The sequence below is a fragment of the Myxocyprinus asiaticus genome, chromosome 41 (genome assembly GCF_019703515.2).
Source record: "Myxocyprinus asiaticus isolate MX2 ecotype Aquarium Trade chromosome 41, UBuf_Myxa_2, whole genome shotgun sequence".
Taxonomy (NCBI): Eukaryota; Metazoa; Chordata; class Actinopteri; order Cypriniformes; family Catostomidae; genus Myxocyprinus; species Myxocyprinus asiaticus.
Window position 1 is genome coordinate 22,619,521 of NC_059384.1, and position 21,034 is coordinate 22,640,554.

Here is a 21,034-nt window from a genome sequence, read left to right on the forward strand (position 1 = left end):
GCCACAATTGCTTTATCTGGGTCTGTCAGTCCGACATCGCAAAAAGTGGACTGGTGTGATTTAAATCAGGCAAAAACGGTTACATGACATATTAAAAAGACAAATTATTGTTTGACTTTTAAAGTGCATGTCAATGTGTTGATTGGTCCAAAATTGTGCTCCACATAACTGTATTTAAAACATTAAATTTCTTCTGGTTGGTTTGATTGCATTGAGTTGCACAAAAGTTTTACATTCATTGTGGACAGATGCATTACTTGGTGCTGGTAACTTGTTACATTGTGCCTGTATAGGACAAGCTGTTATACATTAATATGAATTTGTCTGTCTGAGCTGACTGGACTATTTTCTAATTACACTAGCATATGTACACTTACATACACACACAGACTCACAGACATAAATGTTCTTAGTCCCCTTTGATGTAATGACAAGCTTGAATAGGATTATAGAAGATATTTGAATCATTTGGAAATGCTCTTCATTGAATAACCTGCTTGTAGGGAAACTGTGGAGAAGCCAACCACCTGTTTAGCTGTTAGGGGATTACAGTTTTCTCACAATCACTTCACATTAGACACACTGTGTCTGGGGAAAAAAGTTTCTAAAAACAGGAGGTGATTTTAGAGGGGAAGATACTGTTGTACAGGAAGAATATGAACTATATTTTTACATTTTCTTAATAAAATGTTAGTGGAAATTCACAGCCACAATGCTAGCTTGTGGGTAGTTGCCAGGATGTTGCTATCCCTGCTAAAAAGACCAGTTTAACGAGCATACAATTCCCATGCTGGTCTAGGCTGGTTTATGCTGATTGGTGCTGGTCTAGTTGGTGGATCAGCATAGCCATGCTTTTCACCAGCAAAACCTACCTGGTGAAGCTGGGTTTGAAGTGTTGCTAAGGTGTTCTAGGTGGTTGCTTTTAGGGCTGAGTGATATGACAATATATATCGTGGCAACGATATGAAGTGTCAATTGATAGATATATTCCTGTATCGTGTATATAACGGAATAGCAAAATTCACACGCAGCGTGTGTGTATCTATCAGTGGGCAGGGCTTCATGTTTCGAAGGCTGCATGCTAGGTAGGACGCGTCATTTGCAGGCTGCAGAATACTGAGCGTCCTCCTTTAAACAAGCCTCGTTTAAACGAGATGGCCTTCGTAGGACAAATGGAAACAGAACGTAACATGGTTGCTATGACAGCACGCCACTCTTTAACAAGCGTGAGCGCTTCGAGTGAGAAGGGAACAAGGTCGCTTTAGGAGGGAATGTATGAGGTAAATTTTAGGAGAGTTGTAATGATGTAAAGAGAAAAGAAAATAGATTTTACAGGTGTACTTTTAGTCTATAATACTTTATTTTAATTATATATATACTATATATAATAATATATACTCTGCACCCATCTACTGAGGTACTTCAACATGGGAATTTACATTACTTGCATTTGAACATCATATTTACGGGCAAATTGGCATCATTTTTTTAGACATTTCCGTTGAATTGTGGGTTGTGAGTGCCCACGAAAGATACACCTCATGCATCCTCCGAATTCCCATGAAAGAAGGTTGCATTCGAAGGCTGCATTCGAAGCGTCCTACTCGCTTTTCTGAAACGAGACAGCCTCGATTACATATGCGGCCGACAAATGCGACCTCCGGAGGACGCAGCCTTCCAAACGAGACACAGCCAGAGAATTTTGGCAAATTCAGTGACATTCATCTTGCATTTGGTACTTAATAAGTGCCAAATATGCTTCTCATTTTCTCATGTGCATCTTTGTTTATTAACGTAAGTGTTGCATGCTATCTCGCGAGTCCAGCAGGCTTCCCAATATTTGTGCTCCAGAGACAGGAGAGCGCAGAACGGGATCGCAATACTTAATCCGGCTATTCTCGATATCGCGGCGCAGACCACAAAACTTACATGAACCATCTTTTACCTTAAAGTGCTACAGAGCAAGTCAAACATCTCAAATGTCTTGACAGCCCAACATTCTAAGCACCACCGATGAGGAAAACAGCTACAACAATGTGTCATCTGCCAAAATAAAGGCTTTTTAAGCTAACATTATCCCCCCTTACTAAAATTCTGTTCAATGATGTTTGATATTAGGAACAAAAAATAGGGGTGTCGTTTTAACACGTTAATTCAGTTCAATTAATTTTATAAAAAATAACGTGTTAAAATAATTAATGCAATTAATCAATGTCCCCGGACCACAATAAGGAATATTCCTTCCATATAAGCAATTCAAGCATGGAGTACCAATTGTTTTCTCCAGGGGGCAGTAAGCGAAACTCGCTGTATAGGCAATGCTCAGCTCAAACAGACAGAGAACAAATGGATATTTTATAGGCGTGATTTTTTTTTTGCCAAACCACTTAAGAGCAAACCACGCCCCACAGTCAAGACTAAACCCTCAGGAAAGTTTTCATTGGTCATCTCAATCACGCAGTCACCTGTGAATAGTTCACTCTCCAGAGAGATTGTGAATGGATCCGATGCCGACCAATGGTAAGATAAGCCTGCCAGTAGGTTTTTCTAAGGGCGTGGCTTGCACTCAAGTGGATTGGGAAAAAAAATCACGTATTTTTTAGCTCCATGGAACAAACCACACTTACCGACAGCAGACAGCACAATATGAGAACACATTCTTACGTTCAAACACAGCTTGATTGAGTGCAAATCCGAAAGCATTTCAAACTTAGTTTAACTTGACACAGCGACCTAAAAACGTTATGTTTATGATGCAGCTCAACCGAGAAGATCCAAAAGCCGCCGTCTTGACGCAGGTGTACATTGACACGTTAGACAAGCCCTTATAATAAATCTCAGACTGATTGACAAATTAAATTGCAAAATGGATTGCTGTGAACTGTAGGCCAATGATAGGCTTATATTCAATAATATGGAAATAAACTATATATTGCATTCTAATGCCAATTTTATTTTGTCTTTTTTAATGCTTAACTTGTGTGTCTAAACATTGTAATGCATTTTAATTATTTGTATTATATGTATAAATATATACCTATATATATATATATATATATATATATATATATATATATATATATATATATATATACAGGTATATATTTATAATTATTTAAATATAACTATTTATAATTATTTAATCATTATAAATTGAATTATTCTTATTTTAGGGTCTTTCTCAGCTAATATTTATGTATGCGATTAATTGTGATTCATTTGATTTATTAATCGGCATACCATGTAATTAATTTGATTAAAAAAAATAATCGATTGCCCTAAAATCGTGATATATATCGTTATCCTGATATAAATTTATTCATATCGTGATATGAGACTTTGGTCATATCACCCACCCCTAGTTGCTAAGATGTTGCTATGCAATTGCTGTTCTGAGTGGTTTAGAACGTTGCTGTGCATTTGCTATGGTGTCGTTTGCTAAGGTGCTGAAGTGCTCTGGGTGGTTGTTATGATGTTGCTAGGTAATTGCTAGGGTGTTCTGGATGCTTACTGACCCAAGTCAAAAGAGGCCAACCTAAGTCTTTATTATATTCTAGTCTCTTGATATGACATGAGTCCCTCCTTCAGAATAAGTCTATGGGTTTTACTCCCATTTTATTGCCAGCCAGGAGTATATCATAAGTCTAATCATTTTGAAAATTACTAACACGCCTCTTCTCAACAATCCGTACGATTTGAGGTATGATTTGAGGCATGTCTGTAGCACAGACAGTGCGAGACAAGCTACTCGCCAAAGTTTAATACTCTAGGTAAGGTTTTTATTCAATTCCCTAATTTTAAGGATTAACAACAGTAATAGTGATGCTTGTCTTAACAAGCAACATTAATGAAATTACTAATGAAAAGTGATTGTGAGAAGGAGAGAGAGAGTCTAACACCTGTTGCTTAGGGCCTCTTGCTAAGCTTACATGGGAATGCTAACGTCACCGTCACCTCTTTTAGCTCTGTGAATGAGGACACACACACGGACACCCGCACACTCAGCATACAGTGGGTCATTTTCAATTGACATTTTTCTAGATTTTATCTTCAGAGTTGAGATTGTCCAAACTCTGTTACAGTAAACTGCTAACCCTCTTTCACTCATGTGAGAGGCTCTGGAATCTGGCCAACAGCTGCTCTTTACAGACAAAGTCTTAAATCCAGTGTCCAAAGGGTCGGTGTATTGGTTCAGTCTTGTTTGAAGAGCATGGAAGCACAGGGGAAACTTGAAGTGGCAGAGGAGAGTAGGACAGAGCTTCCTGGGAAAGGTAAGGATGGTGGATGGTTGCTGCGACAGGGTTTGCGGGATGGAATGAGAATTCTTGATTTTCTTATTGACTTACTTTCAGACTGCTTTTGTGCATGTGTGAGTGTGCGTTTGTGTAGGGCTTAGCAGTTAAAAATAGACCAGATAGCTTGCTGTCCTGTGACATTAGGCATAAGGGGGAGGATGATGAGATTTATTTACCTTTTGATTAACACTAGCAGTCAGAAGATTGGACACACCTAAGCATTTTCCACATTTTGAAGTAGGAGTAAAGTCTTCAAAACAATGAAATAACACAAATGGAAGTATGGGAATCATTTAGTGACAATTTATTTATTTGTATTTTTTTGAACAAATCAAAACTCTCTTTAAAGTATCCACCCTTTGCCTAGATTACAGCTCTAAATCTGGGCATTCTCAACCAACTTCATGAGGTATCCTCCTGGGATGCGTTCCCATGAATGCTGGGCACTTGCTTTCTCTTCACTATCCGGCCCAACTCACCCATATAAAAAAATTATTTGTAAATAAATTCATACAGAGGCATACTTTACATTTGTCTTTAAAACTAATTTCAAGCATTTAAGCATATGCCTTTAGATCAAATGAGTTTTAAGTTGATGAGAAACATAATTTCAGTCAAATGTGTACATAGGTTTTTTAGCATATAGAAGAGCAACGCTGTGCTTGAGAAAATGGTAGCCTGCTATTTCTCAACCTGTATCTGGAAGAAAAAAAAAACTATGAATCGCATGGGGCCATATTTCTCAGTGATATCGCACCAGTTTAAGTGCCCATTACTGAGAAAAAGGGCCCACATTAAGTGTAAACATCTGTGTGCCAACTTCACCCAAGAGGCCGACACATCAGAGAGATTTATCAATGTACAGTATGTGTTTGCGTGTGTGTGAATGTGTAGCAGGGTCATTCCCTATGTAATTTTGCTGACACAGTAATATCTCTTCTGCACTACCACTAATGCTGATGGCACTAGAGTGTAAAAACACACACTCATTCACTAATGTTCACATGCCTGAATGTGTGTATGTGGCTGAATTTACAATATACTGTCTGATTGTGAAGCACCGGGTAGGCCACAAGCACTAATGAGCACAATTTGTTTTAGCATCTAAGAAATATTTTCTACATTAAGCAATTTTTTCTCCTTAATATTTTAATATGTGCGTGTCTTATGGGTGGGTGTGTCAGATTTTATATGGGTAAACATTCAATGCTTGCATGCTGTTTGCTCTGATAGTTTTGTTAGAACATGTTTGGTTCTTCTGGCTTTTGGAAACTTTAGCTTGGGGATACATCTGATAGCCTTATTTTATTTAATAAATAAAATCTATCTTGTCCTGACAGCATTTCATCTGAGAATCATCTGTCTGAAATTTGTTTTTATAGCGTGTGTTTGTGTGTGTATTTATGGACATGCATCTATGCAAGTGTTTGCATACTCATATACAATATGTTCATATAATCACTGAGCACTTTATTAGGAACACTATGGTCCTAATAAAGCGCCCAATGTGGTCTTCTGCTGTTGTAGCCCATCTGCCTCAAGGTTCGACGTGTTGTGCATTCTGAGATGATATTCTGCTCACTACAATTGTACAGAGTGGTTATTTGAGTTACCGTAGCCTTTTTGTCAACTTGAACCAGTCTGGCCATTCTCCGTTGACCTCTCTCATCAACAAAGAGTTTCCATCTGCTGAACTACCACTCACTGGTTGTTTTTTGTTTCTGAGACCATTCGGAGTAAATTCTAGAGACTGTTGTGCCTGAAAATCCCAGAAGATTAGCAGTTACAGAAATACTCAAACCAGCCTATCTGACACCAACAATCATGCCACGGTCGAAATCACTGAGATCAGATTTTTTCCCCATTCTGATGGTTGATATGAACATTAACTGAAGCTCCTGACCCATATATGAATGATTTTATGTATTGCACTGCTGCCACACGATTGGCTGATTAGATAATTGCATGAATAAGTAGGTGTACAGTGAACCTAATAAAGTGCACAGTGAGTGTATACTACACGGCCAAAAGAATGTGGACACCCTAACGCCACACCCATATATGCTTGGTCAACATTTCATTTTAAAATCATAGGCATTTAATTGTAAATTGTACACATGGGGTCCACAAGTAAATATTCCCATAACACCTTTTCTCTAATCATTCCATTTTCTTGTCTTCTATTTGTGCAGAGCCTCTGAAGGGTAATCTAAAGGTGACCTCCACTGAAGACACTGAACATCTAAGCCGTAAACAGCAGGTCTCTGCTAACAGCCCCGGCAACCGCAGTGAGCCCAAATCCAGCCGTGCAGGAGTTTCGCGCAGGCACACTGTGGGCGGGGCACGAAGCTCACGGGAGATCCTCGCAATGCAGCCCTCAGACATGGATAAAAAACGAGAGGCCTTCCTGGAGCATCTGAAGCAGAAGTACCCGCACCATGCCTCCGCCATCATGGGCCATCAGGAAAGACTCAGAGAACAGGTAACGACCAGATTCATTCTGTCAGTTTGCTGTGTCACTCTCAGTTACAATGAGAAATCAGTGAAATACAAGTCCGGAATTGATCCACTGATATTTAATGAAAACTGTAGATATTGAAGTATCTGTTTGGAATTATGTGCTCAATTAGTCAAACAGTTTTGTCAGCACTGGGGCAAATTCCACTCTATACCAGAGTCCTTCATTTGATATACATATTTTGGCCACCTATTCAATGCTTGCTATAGAAACTTTAAAGGGTTGTAGAATGCCAACACCCAATAGTTTACCCAAAAATGAATTTTTTTTTCATAATTTACTTATGATTTACTTGACTTTCTTTCTTATGCGAAACACAAAAAGAGAAATTGTAATAAATACTCTGTCTCTTTAATACAGTGGCAGTTGATAGGGACTCACTTTAAAGATTAAAATTCATAATTCACAATCCAAGTCTTCTGAAGGCATTCAGTAGGTTTTGGGGAGAAACAACCAAAAATGTCTTAAAATTCGGGCTGTTTTTTTTAATAAAACCTATCAGATGGCTTCAGAAGACTTGAAATACGAAGCACAAGTCACATGGATTATTTGTATGATTCTTTGGGTTCTTTTTTCAGCTTTAAATTGAGAAACAACTGCCATTGCATTCAAGATACAAAGTGGAATATTAATTACAAATTATTTTGTGTTCTGCAAAAGAAAGTCAGTCACACAGGTTTGGAATGACATGAGGTTAAGTAAATGACTTAACCTCAGTGGGGTGAACTATTCACAAAATTATGCTACAAAAGTTACAGGGCAAAATTTGGGTTACAGTGGAAAAGGGCAATTAAAGAGAATATATAAATATGCAAATAAAAATATAAACTATACATACAGTGAAACAATGCAAACTGTCATGTGAAATATAAATATGCTTTATGCAGGGCCAGACTTACGCATGGGCTAACCTGGAATGCAGCCCAGAGCCCCAGGTTGTAGGGGGGGCACAAACAGTGTATGTGAGAGGTGTGAGTGGAAGTGTATGTGTGATTTTGCCTTGAGGGAAGAGCGTTTTGTCTGAAAGTCGGAGCATCTGACAGCTCCGATATCACTCCATCACGAGCATAACGTTCGTCATCCTAATTGAATGGTCAGAAAGAACGATGGATTGTCAAATATTATCAAAAAAAGAGACTTACTAATAATTACAGATGGTGAGGATTTACATGTGTGGAGAGGTAATTACAACAAGCAAAGATTAATTGTGGAAAATATAGACACATGGCCGAAAACATATTAAAGTGCTCCTTTCAAGTGAGAAAAATAAATAAATAAATGTTGATTAAGTCTCTCTCTCCTCTCCAGATACCCTATTTAAAATAATAATAATAAAAAACGTATAATCATACTAATAGATCTCCCAAATATTGCACAAATATGCTTTCTTACAGTACATTAAATTGAACTATAACGACCTAATCAGCAACCAAGGTTTTTAGTTTGTATGAGGGATAAAAAACAGCTCAAGGAATGAAAACCAAAAACAAATAAGTATTTTTGCAGAACATAATAGAAAACTTTCAGTTGTTCCAGTTTTTCATAAAACCAAAGATAAAAGAATTTTCAGCTCTTGTGGTTGCCTGAATTCTGTCATTGCCCACGTGCTTTTATGAAGGGAAGAGTGCTGACTACGGCTGCAGTGCCAGATATATTTCTGTATTTATGTTCAATTTTATCAGCTGATTTTAATGAAAATATTTTCTTTATGATTACCATTTTAAATTAAGATGTTTAATATGAAATAGGGGTGGTGCTGAATGATGAATGGTATTGTGCTCCAAAAAAATATATTATCCGTAACTCAGAAGGACTGTAATAATTATTGTAATAGTTGTAATATTTCCATTGTGGGTTGGGTTTCCACATTACGTAGCAACCGATGGTTTTAAGCTCGTACAGTCATATGTAACATCTGTTTCCCAAACCAGAACATAGATTGCTTATTATTTGTTTTTCATACAAGTTCTTCATTACAGGGGCTGTCCGGTCCAAAGGTGCTCAACTAAGGCCAAAACTAAAATTGTACAGAAACCCTGCCAAACATGGAAATAGCATGTAATATTTTCGAGACACCAAAAGTTATTAAATAGCTATTAATAAAAATATCTATTAATTAAATTTCTTTCATAAAAGAAATTATGTTGGCTTTAGTAAGACAGGGTGTCAGACGTAGGCTAGACCTATCTGTCAAATACGCCTATCACTTCGCATGTGCAGACTGCAGAGACTGCCTTGTTTTAAATGCGGTCCTTTTCATCGCTTTTTCCATCATTAGTGTACAATGGATTTCTGATGATCAAAATATATCAATACAATTTATTAAATGTCACTTTGTCTCTTAAAAACTCTTAAAGATGCGAGATAGTAGCACATAATGGATTTATGAGTGGTCTGAAGCTTTCGTTAAAGGAATATTTCACCTATAATTCTCTCATCTCAAACTCGTATGACTCTCTTTTTTCAGCAGAAAACAAACTAAGATATCAAGCTCTAAAAAGGACATAAAGGCAACATAAAAGTAATCCATGAGACTCCAGTGGTTTAATCCATGTCTTCTGAAGCGATACGATCTGTTTTGGGTGAGAACAGACCAAAACATATTTTTTCACTGTACATCTTGCCATTGCAGTCTCTAGCATGATCATGATTTTACTACTTCATAGAGCTTGACGCGTGCGCAGAATGCTGGATGACGCTAGGAAGTGTAATCAAGCTTAAAATCATGATTGCCACCCTTTTTCTCCACAATTTGCAAAGCCCAATTCCCAATACTCTCTTATTCCTTGTGGTGGCGCAGTTACTCATCTCATTCCGGGTAGCGGAGGACGAATCTCAGTTGCCTCTGCTTCCGAGTCAATCAGCCCACACATCTTATCACGTGGCTTGCTGAGCGTGTTACCGGTTTTGCTGAGCGTGTTACCGGTTATACTGGTTTGGAATGACATGAAGGTGAGTAAATGATGGCATAAATTTCATGTTCATTTGGATGAACTATTCCTTAAAAATGATTATAATTTTTTTAAATAGCTCTATTTAGGTTAGCAATTTTTTGGTAGAACTAACTTATGCCCTTTGGTATAAAAGCATGTTTATTGTTTATTCCAGTCTGGAGAATTCATATGTACCCAGGCTAACACTTTGGAAAAACCTCTTTGTGATATACTTAGTACAAATTGGTTTCAGGAAATACAATCTTTCCCTCTTTCATTCTCTGTTTCCCTCCTTCTGCCCATACTCATCCACTCAGTGAGTCTGTGGAATGTTATTTGGATTGCCCCAGGGGGTATTAAAGAGAAAAGGAGGGGGCAGGGGCCCAACGCCACCCCACAGTGGCTGAGTGAAGGAGTGTTGAGTGTGTTTACTGTGATTGAAAACAAAAGGCTCCTCACCTGCTCTAAAGACTTCAACAGTAGAACAATGGTGGTGATCGACAGCCTCTCAAGGAAGAGAGTGTTTAGGTGCAGAATAGGAATGTTTGTGTGAGTTTGTAAGAGTGTGTAGGTGGGTATGCACACGGAAAGGGGAGAGAGAGACTGAGAGGAATTTTGATTGGTTTAGTGCCCAGTCAACCATACACTTGACCAGCCTATTTTCCCTGTACCTCATGTTTATGGTCAAGCTATTAGTCTCTATCTATTTCAAGTTTTTGTTTTTACAATACTTCACATGTATATGGCCTATTATTGCAGTACAATAACAGTTTGTAAAGGTGTACCTAGCATTTTGGAGAAACAATAGCTGTATTAATCAGGGCATAGTGCACTGGGTGTTTGTCATATGAGAATGTCTGAAAGTTTTATTTGACAGTGTGTCTTTACTTTGCAAGAAAGTACCATATTTCACACTGCTGAGCAATGACAACCCCCCCCCCTCGCTCGGGGCTATATGCTAAATTGACACAAGGAAATATCACCAAAAAGCCAGTTTATTCCCAGAATGGAAAGAAAATGTTTAAGTGCAAGCAGTCTACAGTATGAAGAATGATCAATCAATTAAATTAAGTTTTATTTTTTGGTAAACACTATTTTGTCAGAGTGACTTCTAATTAATGCATGATGTAACGCTGCTGCATGAAACATAACTGCAGAAAGAATTTGATAGTTTTGCTACACTAGAAATGCCAGGCTTTGCAGAAAATAATATGCAGTGTGCATTGCAATCTAAGGAGATTCAGCTGGCATTTTTACAAATTATATCTCTTTCTGTTTGTCTAGTGATCCGCCAGGTATGTTGGGTGGAGACTAAGTTTAGGTTGGATTTGATGTCACCATAGCAATTGTGATATGAGTGCCCGCTTGACTCAGTTTTCAAGTAGGTGAGCGCACGCTGCTGCTGGGGCACAGCGCGAGAACGAGAGGGGCTCGCGCATACTCTCACACACTCTCTTCCATTGTACTAACTTCGGGAATACAGACTACAAAGACATTCCTCCAAATCATGGAAATACTGAGACTGGGTTGAAACTGAGAACGATTGTTTCGAACGTGACGATATTTGTCACGACTTCTGCATAAGGTAATGTACAAATTAACTTACTTTAAAACTTCACATTTGCAAATTGTTTTCTGTCAACGCAGCGCATTCGCCAGTGAGCTCGCTGATCGTGCGATCGTGTCCAGTCTTGCGCGAACTTGTGAACTGAGCGCAAGCTGTAACGAGAGAAGACGCATGTTTGTTCTTGATTATTCTGTTGCGGAAAGCAACCCGATACGCGATGCACTCTGGCTTGTGACAGGGTTTATAAGATGTGGGCAAGAAGGACAACAATGGTAGAGGTCTGCTCTCTCTAACCAGGTGTGCTCAGGGGGAATTTAGAGGGGGGGGGCTGAGAAAGAACATAATCGTGCACTTTCTTTGTGGTTGCAAACGTGTATTATACTCTAGTTTTACTCATTGAACAATTTATTAACTGTTTAAAACATAACCCAGTTCCTGGCAACTGTAATGTGCAGGTATAGTGCCTTAAAGACTATTTTACCATACGCTATTTAGTCTAGTTTAAACAATCCATAGTGTCATAGTGTTCTTATAATGTGCTTGTGTGTCGTTTTCCTTCCAGATGCGAAGCATAGCTGGCGGTCTTGGCAGTCACATGGGCGGCTGTTGGGTTTGTTATTGGCGAGTTAATTAAGTTTACAGTAGGGCAGATCCTATATCTTATTGGGCAGGGACATAATGTTAATGTATGATTAAAAAAATTATATCAAAGAAAGTCTTTCAGTGTTATTCAGTTGCATTGTGCCATCTGCATAACAACTATATATATATATATATATATATATATATATATATATATATATATATATATATATATATATATACACTTACAGTTATATACATGCTGAGATATATAACCATGCCTTCAAAAAAGTAACTATTTTAATAAGGGACAGTTATGAGTAACAGATTGACACATAATCTTGGAACACATTATATGCTATATATATACAGTATATTAAAATGTACAAATTGCTGTGTTTAGAAGGAACACATAGTAAAAGTTTGTGTCTGCTATTCATTAATAAAGTCGTTATTTACATGTCAATGATAGACACAAAAGGCTCCAGTTTTAATGGAATGACCCTGGAACTATTTGTATTCATAAGCAGTTTCTTAAGGAAATCTTGAGAAATGATGATATAACATATCGTATAACATAAACACAAGCTGCTTAGTGGAAGACCTGCCACACCTAAATGCTTAAATTCTGGGGAATTTGTTGATTTTATCTGAGAGTTGTTTACTAATTGAAGTCTGCTGTCTTGAGATTGAGCAAATGTCACTGAGATCATTAGGTCAGTGGTTTGGCCCTGGAATGGGATACTTTTTTAATATGATGGTCAATCATAAATTCACCGGACCACTAATGTTCGGTAAAAATGCAGCTCATTGCAAATTTGCAATTGGTCCATAACTTGATAATTTAAAATAAAATAAACTGTCATATATCAACAATAACTGCTTTCACTGTAAAAGTGAAAAAGGAGCAATTTCTACATCATCTGACCCCTAAAATTACTTTCATTGGTGTAACCTAATGAAGTCAGATTTATTCAGACATAATATTCAATCATAATTTTGACTTAATAAAAAGAGCTACATTAGGTATTACCACATGAAGCACATTTCTTAGGTGATCCGACAATACATTTTTTTCAGTGTACACAGTAGACCATCAATAGTGCTGCAAAGAAGCTGTCAGTATTTACTTTTAAATGCAGTGAGCCATGATACAGTCTATTAAAAAGCTTTGTGGACATGTTGGGAGAGATCTACTAAGGCTTCATCAGACTTTAGATTTTAGACAGGCTGGCAGTGTTCCACTTGCTGTAGTTTTGGGTGGCACCTGTGCTTGCTCTCAGACTGACTGTTTTAAAGTGCAAGATTCAATTTTAAATGCTGTAGAAAGTGGTTGTACTCATCATTAGAAGTTGGTGTTTGAAACACTGTACTAATTAAGGCTACTGTATAATTATCACTGATTATTTTTAATTTGTGTGTCAAAAACTTTTGTGAATTTAAACTTTTCACAATTTTAGCACTGTTTTTCCATTGACACTGTTGACCACATGCACCATTATTCTGACCAGCATTTTTATATATATTTTTATGCTGACCCCAGTTTATTTTTGTGATACAACCCCCAACCCCGTTTGCACTCCAACAGTTCTCCATCATTGCCGTTGTCTGCCTAGAACAGACAGGAGTGAATTGATACATTAAAATGTTCAGTTGTGGATCATTACGGGGTCATGAGCTTACACTGTAGACGCCTTGAGTTCAAAGCGTGAGTTCAGTTTCAGTTTTGCATGTCTGGCTTCTTCATTCTCATGAATGGTCCAATTTCACAGGGCCATGCGAATACTGAGGCAGCTGCTCTGATGGGAATTTGATGCTCATTTAAGCATGACATGCACTGTTATGGTGGACAGAAGCTTTTGCCATTATGAAAAAATCAATGGACAAAGCAGAAACAAGGTGGCGTCTTGAACACAGGAGATAATTTCTGAAAGGTGGCACCAAGCACGTTGAGGGGAAGTAAACAAATCACAGTTTAATTACAAAGCTCCATTAGTAAGCAGAAAACAGTGCACATTAGAGAGCAATTTGTATCTTATATTCTGCTTCTAGAACATAACATTGGAAAGCCAAACAAAGTTAGCAGCACTGTTATGGTGGTCAAATGTACCAACATCTTTGGCTGTTACATTGCTTTTCACACAGTTTTTTTCTCGTGCCAAGAGAGTTGGGTTTTTATGACGCTGTCAATTTAAAAATATTTTAGTAGCTGTTTTTGATTGCAAGAACATGTCTTAAATGAAACCCCCCTGTGAAATGTGCCAGCCTAATTACAGTTCAGAGAGAAATTGATGCCCACATATGTGGACAGCGGGACTAAGTTTTGAAATGTTTAATAATACCAAGCTATAGGAAGTCAGATTTTTTTTAATCAGATTGTTTATTATGTTTCTAGGAGTGTTGGTTATTCATGTTTACGAGATGTTACAGACATTACAGCTGTTCTTCCGTAAAGCTGCTTTGGAACAGTGTGCATTGGCACAAAAGTTAAAAAAAACTAATAAAAGTTATTTGACTTGATTGAAAGTTTTTTTCTACTTTGGCAACAAAATCACAAGGTTCTCTTTTTTCAATGTCAAACAAACAAGTGATAGCCAGTGCTGAAGCCTAATTAATTCTGATACAAATAATGGTAAGCATCGTCCAGTCACTGCCAACCATGTTAAAATAAAATTATACATGATAAATTCTGAATCTATGTACTGATTACCATTGTCCCATGTCTGCCAAACATGTTGAGTGGTCCAAACATCATCTGCAGTCTGATACTGAACTTATGGTTGGATTTTAGGAGTGAATGCACTTGGCTTCATAGGAAAGCTATAGGATGCTCCCTTGCTCCCTATTTAGTGAATGACTTAACCTCCAGTGTGCTGTCTGTCTGTACTGGTCTAACTCCTTATAAGGCCTCTGAAAGCAATTTTTTTCCTCAATGTGAAAAATTTACAGTAAATATAGGATTTCTAATGAAAACCTTGTGCTATTGTCCACTATAGTGTACATTGTGTTTAGCAGCCTGGCGTTTCATGATAAATCACTCAAATAATATAAATGGCATATCGGATGAAATTAGAGACTCTAATCTTTTGACTCAAACAGGTTTCAATGTAAAAACTTTAGTAGGTTTCTTACCAGATGTAGTTTAGTTGGCATTTCTCCCAAAGATAAACTCTGCTGTGTTCAGCGCCATGTTGTTTTGTCACATGACTCTGCACGTCGAACGTTTAACCTTTACTGACAGCCCAGAATCTTCTGAATTGAGATCAGTCTGTTTAAATAAATGTAAATTATGTGTTGCGTATAGCGAAGCCAAAACACAACGTCCACACATGTGTACGTGGGGTCGCACAGTGTTAAGACTGATTAGTCAGCTAGTCATTCAGGCAACTCACCGACTAGTCAAGTTTAAAAACATGTACTTTTGCACATCTCTATTAAAAATATGAATCAGTTTCAGGACATTTACATTTCAGAATTAAGAGTGTTTGAATTGATAAAGCCATTTTTCAGGAATGTTTTGTCTCAATATTAGACAGGTTTAAAAAGTGGTCTTTCAGCATACAGCTGAGTGTAGTGACTCATTCTGTTGTTATCTCTTCTTTCCTTATTCAGTCCTTTGTCATTCCACTCACCCTCACCTCCCTCATTACCTTGATCTCTCTTCCTACCCTTCTCTGATCCTGAACTCTGAAAGATATAATTTCTCTTTTCTTCCTGTGTGTTTTTGAGTTATTGTATGTATCTGTGTGTTTTGTGAGTGGCCAGTTTCCTGTCCTATAATGAGAGGGCTCAGTCTTTGACTGTCCACTCTGAGGTTGAGGTTGACCTCTCCCATTCTTCATAGATCACCAGACTAAAGACCAAGATCACCAGAATAAAGACCAAGATGTTCCAGTGATCCCAGCTTTACAACATATCTTTACCGTTCAGTTAGACTTGGCAACCATTATACAATCCAGGACAGCCAGAAATGTTGGAGTAGTGGACCACATCGCAAAGATCATGGTGATTTGCACTCTACAACATTAGGATCATACCTTTCCTGTATTTTTTAGTGCTTCAGTGCCACAGTATTACCTTTTCTGCAGAATGAGGATTTCTCACAGATGTGCTTACAACACACACTCAAGGTTAGAGGGAGTTGATGATGTGTCAGCACATTCCTTCTTTTTCCATTCAGACTCTCCCTCTCTCTCTGTCTGTCCCTCTTTTTCTGACACAGTTTTGATACTCTGTTATTTCAAATCACCAAGGTTAGCAGAAATAGTGAGAAAATAAACCTTTTCTACTTTTCCAGACATATAGATAGATCATACTGATGATAATATTATTTAATACTTATTGAATAAATATTATATAGTTTTTTTTTTAGTGTTAGAATCATTATTTCCACAATTCATCAATCATTCTTCTATCTAATGACAAGTGCCTGTTGTTGTCTCTATACAAAATGTGTGTGAATGTATTTTAAAAAAGGGGTGGAGCTTATGACTCTAATGACTAGACTTCTAACGAGGGAGTGGTAAATGGTGGTGACCTTTACGGTTTGATTGACTAAGGGAAAGAATAGAAGTTTAACCCTTCAGACAGGGATGTCATGTGTGGAGACATTGTGGAGTCACAGGGGTTAAAACCCTTAAGAGGGTTCAGTTCAGATACGATCAATAGGTTACACTATTAAAGCCCTTATTTAATCTCTATCCCTTATCTTATCTAATCAGAATCTTCTCTCTCTCTCTCTCTCTCTCTCTGTCTCTATACATATATTTATTCTGCAGAATGGTTGCAGACATGGTAAAATGTGTTGTTAAGAGTATTATAGTCTTATTGACTGCTGAATGCATGACAAAATTAGCTCTTTATGGTAATAAACTAAAGTGGGGATTTGTATGTGTTGACCTTTGTGAATGATGGGCATTCAAGATCTAGTAAATTCACACCTTTTATTTATATGTGGGAAATCACAAAACAGTTTGCATTTGAATAAGCAAGAATGTACTACTAACCAGAAAAGAGGGTTCTGCTATAGTCTGGAGAATGGGCAATCTTGTTAGTTTGGTAATCAGTTGGTAAAGTGTAATGTGTGATATATATGATGTTGCCAAGTGGATGTCAATACCAAGCACTAGTGAGATTCATGTTGTTGTGAGACAGATAAATTAGAAGAACTTTTGCACCATCTTCGACATACACACTAACACCAGAGCAAGAAATTCCTCTGTATATTATTAAAGACGAACCTGGAGAGTCAGCTAACATGTCCAAACCCGTGTGTGCGTGTGATATTTTTCTGCCAAAGTGTCAATGCTTATGTGATGGATGGCTCAAATGTTTATCAACACACACACACACCCCCTCTCTGCTGAACATCTGGGTCCCACTTTTGCGTGCGTGGTATAGGCCGTTGTGGTGAAAGCCTGTCATAAGACTTTGTTAGCGGAAAGAACAGAGAGCCACCATCTGGTTCTGTTTGGCCCAAGCAAACTCTAACCTCACCCTCACACGTTCCTGTGCTGCCCTATCCCATCATTACTGAATGCTGCAAAGAGAGAGAGGGAGAGCCTGGAGAGATGGGAAATAGGAAAATGGCCTTATAGCTTTCACCAGACATAACAAAGGCCAGCACACTGTAGGGACAACTTTTCCAGATTCTCTTGGTTCCAAAGAATTGACACAGTATCTGCAGTTCTGTTGTGTACATGTTTTTTACAGATGAGAGAGAGAGCATAGAGTGAATTGTGGGTCAGTTATTTCATTACTGATAGTGAAAAGATGTGTTATATGTGTTAGAAAATAGCATCCACATTAGATGGGCTGTTTAGCATAACAAAAATTATAGCATATACACTGTATATTTACAGTAATGTGCAAAAGTGTTAGGCGCTTGTGAAAAAATGTTGCATAGTGACGAATAATGTACAAAATAATGCCATAAATAGTTTTCATTTAACAATTAACATCATACAAAATCCAGTAAACATAAAAAAGCTACATCTATATTTGGTGTGACCACCTTCGCCTTCAAAACATTTCCAATTCCCCTAGGTACACCTGGACAGTTTTTCACAGTTGTTGGCAGATAGGATGTTCCAAGCTTCTTGGAGAATTCGCCAAACTATTTACGCTGTCTCAATTGCTTCTGTCTCTTTATGTAATCCCAGACTGACTCGATGTTCAGTGGGGATCTCTGTGGTGACCATGCCATCTGTTGCAGGGCTCCATGCTCTTCCATTCTATTTGCAGATGGAATGTTTGGGATTCTAAAATGTATATTTCCTATTGACACATTTTAGTTAAAGATATAAATAACCATCTTAAGACAAATGTTTTTGTGAAACATCTTATGTGCCTAAGACTTTTGCACAGTGCTGTGTGTGTATGTGTGTGTGTGTGTATATATATATATATATATATATATATATATATATATATATATATATATATATATATATATATATTTCAAGGACAAATATATTACAAGGGCAAAACATTACGGAAGTCATTCATGCTGGCTTGTCAAAATCCCTAAACCAAGACCACACTTTCTGACTGTAACTTGTCCTAGAGCTTTCAAGCTACATCAAACAAATTCTACACAGACCTTTATGCTATTCTGGCTCGGATTGCTTTGACATTTCTAACTGACCGGAATTATGTTTTTTGCACAGCAGACGTTCTAAAGTCCTCAATATCCCATAGACTTACATTGATGGAATGTTCAAGAATATTCAAACTCCAATCAAAAAATGCTAAATTAAGCAATCCCACTCAAGGCCTTAAAGCTGAAGTATGGAATTGTAAAAATAAATTTTGTTTTTCAAAACAGCTTTCTGAATACGCCCCCTGTCTGCCTTTGGACAAACTAAGAGATAGTCCCACCCCCAACTCACGCCATTGGTTGAGTCATTGTTTTTTGTTTTTGTAAACAATGACTGAAATTTTATTATGATTAAAACATTTGTATTTATTCATCTATTAAACAAAGAAAAGCAAAACATATACAAACAGAATCAATATTTAACCCCCACTACCCCCCAACCCCACCCCGATCACCAACAACGCCCCAGTGGTCACATGATTATAGACACACAAACAAACAAAAAAACAAAACAAAAAAATATATAATAATCACACACATTATCTACTACACCTCTCTCTCCACTGTACCTCCCGAGAGCCCTACAAAAACACCAGATATTTGCCCCATTTCCCCACAAACAAGTCTAAATTCCCCAGTCTTCAGGATGACCCTTTTTCAAAGGCTGCCACCCTGCCCATCTTCAAACACCACTCCTGAAATGGGGACGCTCCAGCTGACTTCCATCCCCTTAAAACTATCTGTCTGGCGATCGTAACGCTAGTTAGGACCCAGTTTTTTTTATGTGCTTATTCTCTATATTGATGACTGTCCCATTGCCTAAAATACAGAGTCTGGGGTAAAATAAAATCTGAGTGCCCAGTACCGCACATATAAAACTCTAAATCTTCAACCAAAATTCTTGGATCTTAACACACCCCGAAAAGACATGGGTTGTGTCTTCATCTTCTGATTGACATCGCCAGCAGGTGGGTGTGTCTTTAAGACCAAGCCTGTACAATCTAGAGAGGGTCCAATAGAATCGATGTAAAATCTTGAATTGCATAAGGCACACCCTTGCACCTCTAGATGCAGACTTGATGTTTTTTAGAATCATAGCCCACACTCCCTCCTCCAATACCGAGTTTAAATCTTTCTCCCATACTCTCTTGATAGAAGTTAAAGCTCCATCCCCCAGACACTGAATTAGCAGGGAGTAATACACTGATGCCTCATGACCTTTTCCAAAAGCAGTAATCACCACTCCCAGAGTATCTGCCACTTTAGGGGGTGTAAACTACTCCCAAAAACAGTACAGAACAGGTGGCGAAGCTGTAAATACTTATAGAACTGAGATCTGTGAATCTGTGAAGGATCTCAACACTCCACTCTCATATAGGTCACCGAATGTAGTAACCCCCCTCACGATCCACTCTGACCAACAAAAAGGGGACTTATTAATACATAGTTTGGGGTTCAGCCATATGCTTAAGGCAACATTCAAATAAATGTCCGAATTAAACACTCTGGACACTTTTGTCCATACCTAGTGCAAATGCGTGATAACGGGGTGTAACTTAACTTCTCTGGTTAGTTTGATAGAAAGGCTTTGCAATGGCAAAATAGGGGCAAGAACTTCCTGTTCAATACAGGGAGGGGCTCTCTCAGGTGGAAGTGACCAATGAGCCAAATGTCTGAGACCAAATGCATAGTAATAAAACAAAATCTTGGGTAGGCCTAGCCCACCATTGTCAATCGGCCTATGTAACTTATTGAAATGTAATCTGGGACGCTTACCATTCCAAATGAAGGACTTCTCTATGCTATCAAATTGCTTGAAATAAGAGAGGGGGACATCTATAGGAAGAGATTGTAACGGGTAGTTGAATTTTGGAATACAATTCATTTTAATAACATTCACCTTCCCAATCATAGATAAATGTAATGAAGCCCACCTGCCCACATTGCTCGAAAACCTTTTTCTTAAGGGGTCAAAATTATCTCTAACTAAATCAGAGACATTTGCTGGGAATAAAACGCACAAATACTTAATGTCCTTGTTTGGCCCACTGGAAGGCGCCCGGCTGAAAAGCCATTATTGGGCAGTACGCTGTCAGAGCCAAAGCTTCGGATTTAGACCAATTGACTCTGTACCCTGAGAACTTAGAAAAGGAATGAATAATTCTGTGGAGGCAAGGCATAGATCTACTGGGGTCAGAGACGAATAATAAAATATCATCTGCGTAAAGCAAAAGCTTATGCACCATACCTCCCACCACCACACCTGGAAAATCATCTTCCTTTCTTATCGTGACTGCTAATGGTTCCAGGGCAAGACAGAACAATAATGGGGAAAGAGGGCAACCCTGCCGGGTGCCCCTATCCAGAGTAAAATAATCTGAAATGAATCCATTTGTTTGTACCGCCGCTACCATGTGTCTATAATGTAACTTAATCCATCCAATAAAAGTATTCCCGAACCCGTATATTTCCAAAATCTTAAAAAGATAATCCCATTCTACCATATCAAACGCCTTTTCGGCATCAAGTGAGATGGCAGCG

At 38.0% G+C, this 21,034-nt stretch overlaps 1 protein-coding gene across 9 annotated transcripts in view; it reads left to right on the top strand.

Annotated features, from left to right (window-relative positions):
* LOC127431689 (sickle tail protein homolog) overlaps positions 1-21,034 on the top strand; it is a 179,472-nt gene that overhangs the window by 98,228 nt on the left and 60,210 nt on the right. For 7 of the 9 annotated variants that reach the window (XM_051682208.1, XM_051682212.1, XM_051682213.1 and 4 more), the window contains exon 2: positions 6,488-6,777. In XM_051682208.1, coding sequence (XP_051538168.1) covers positions 6,488-6,777 — 290 coding nt within the window. Of the gene's footprint in view, positions 1-4,159; positions 4,272-6,487; positions 6,778-11,185; positions 11,332-21,034 lie in introns of those variants that run through there. The other 2 variants (XM_051682209.1, XM_051682211.1) reach the window with 2 other exon arrangements.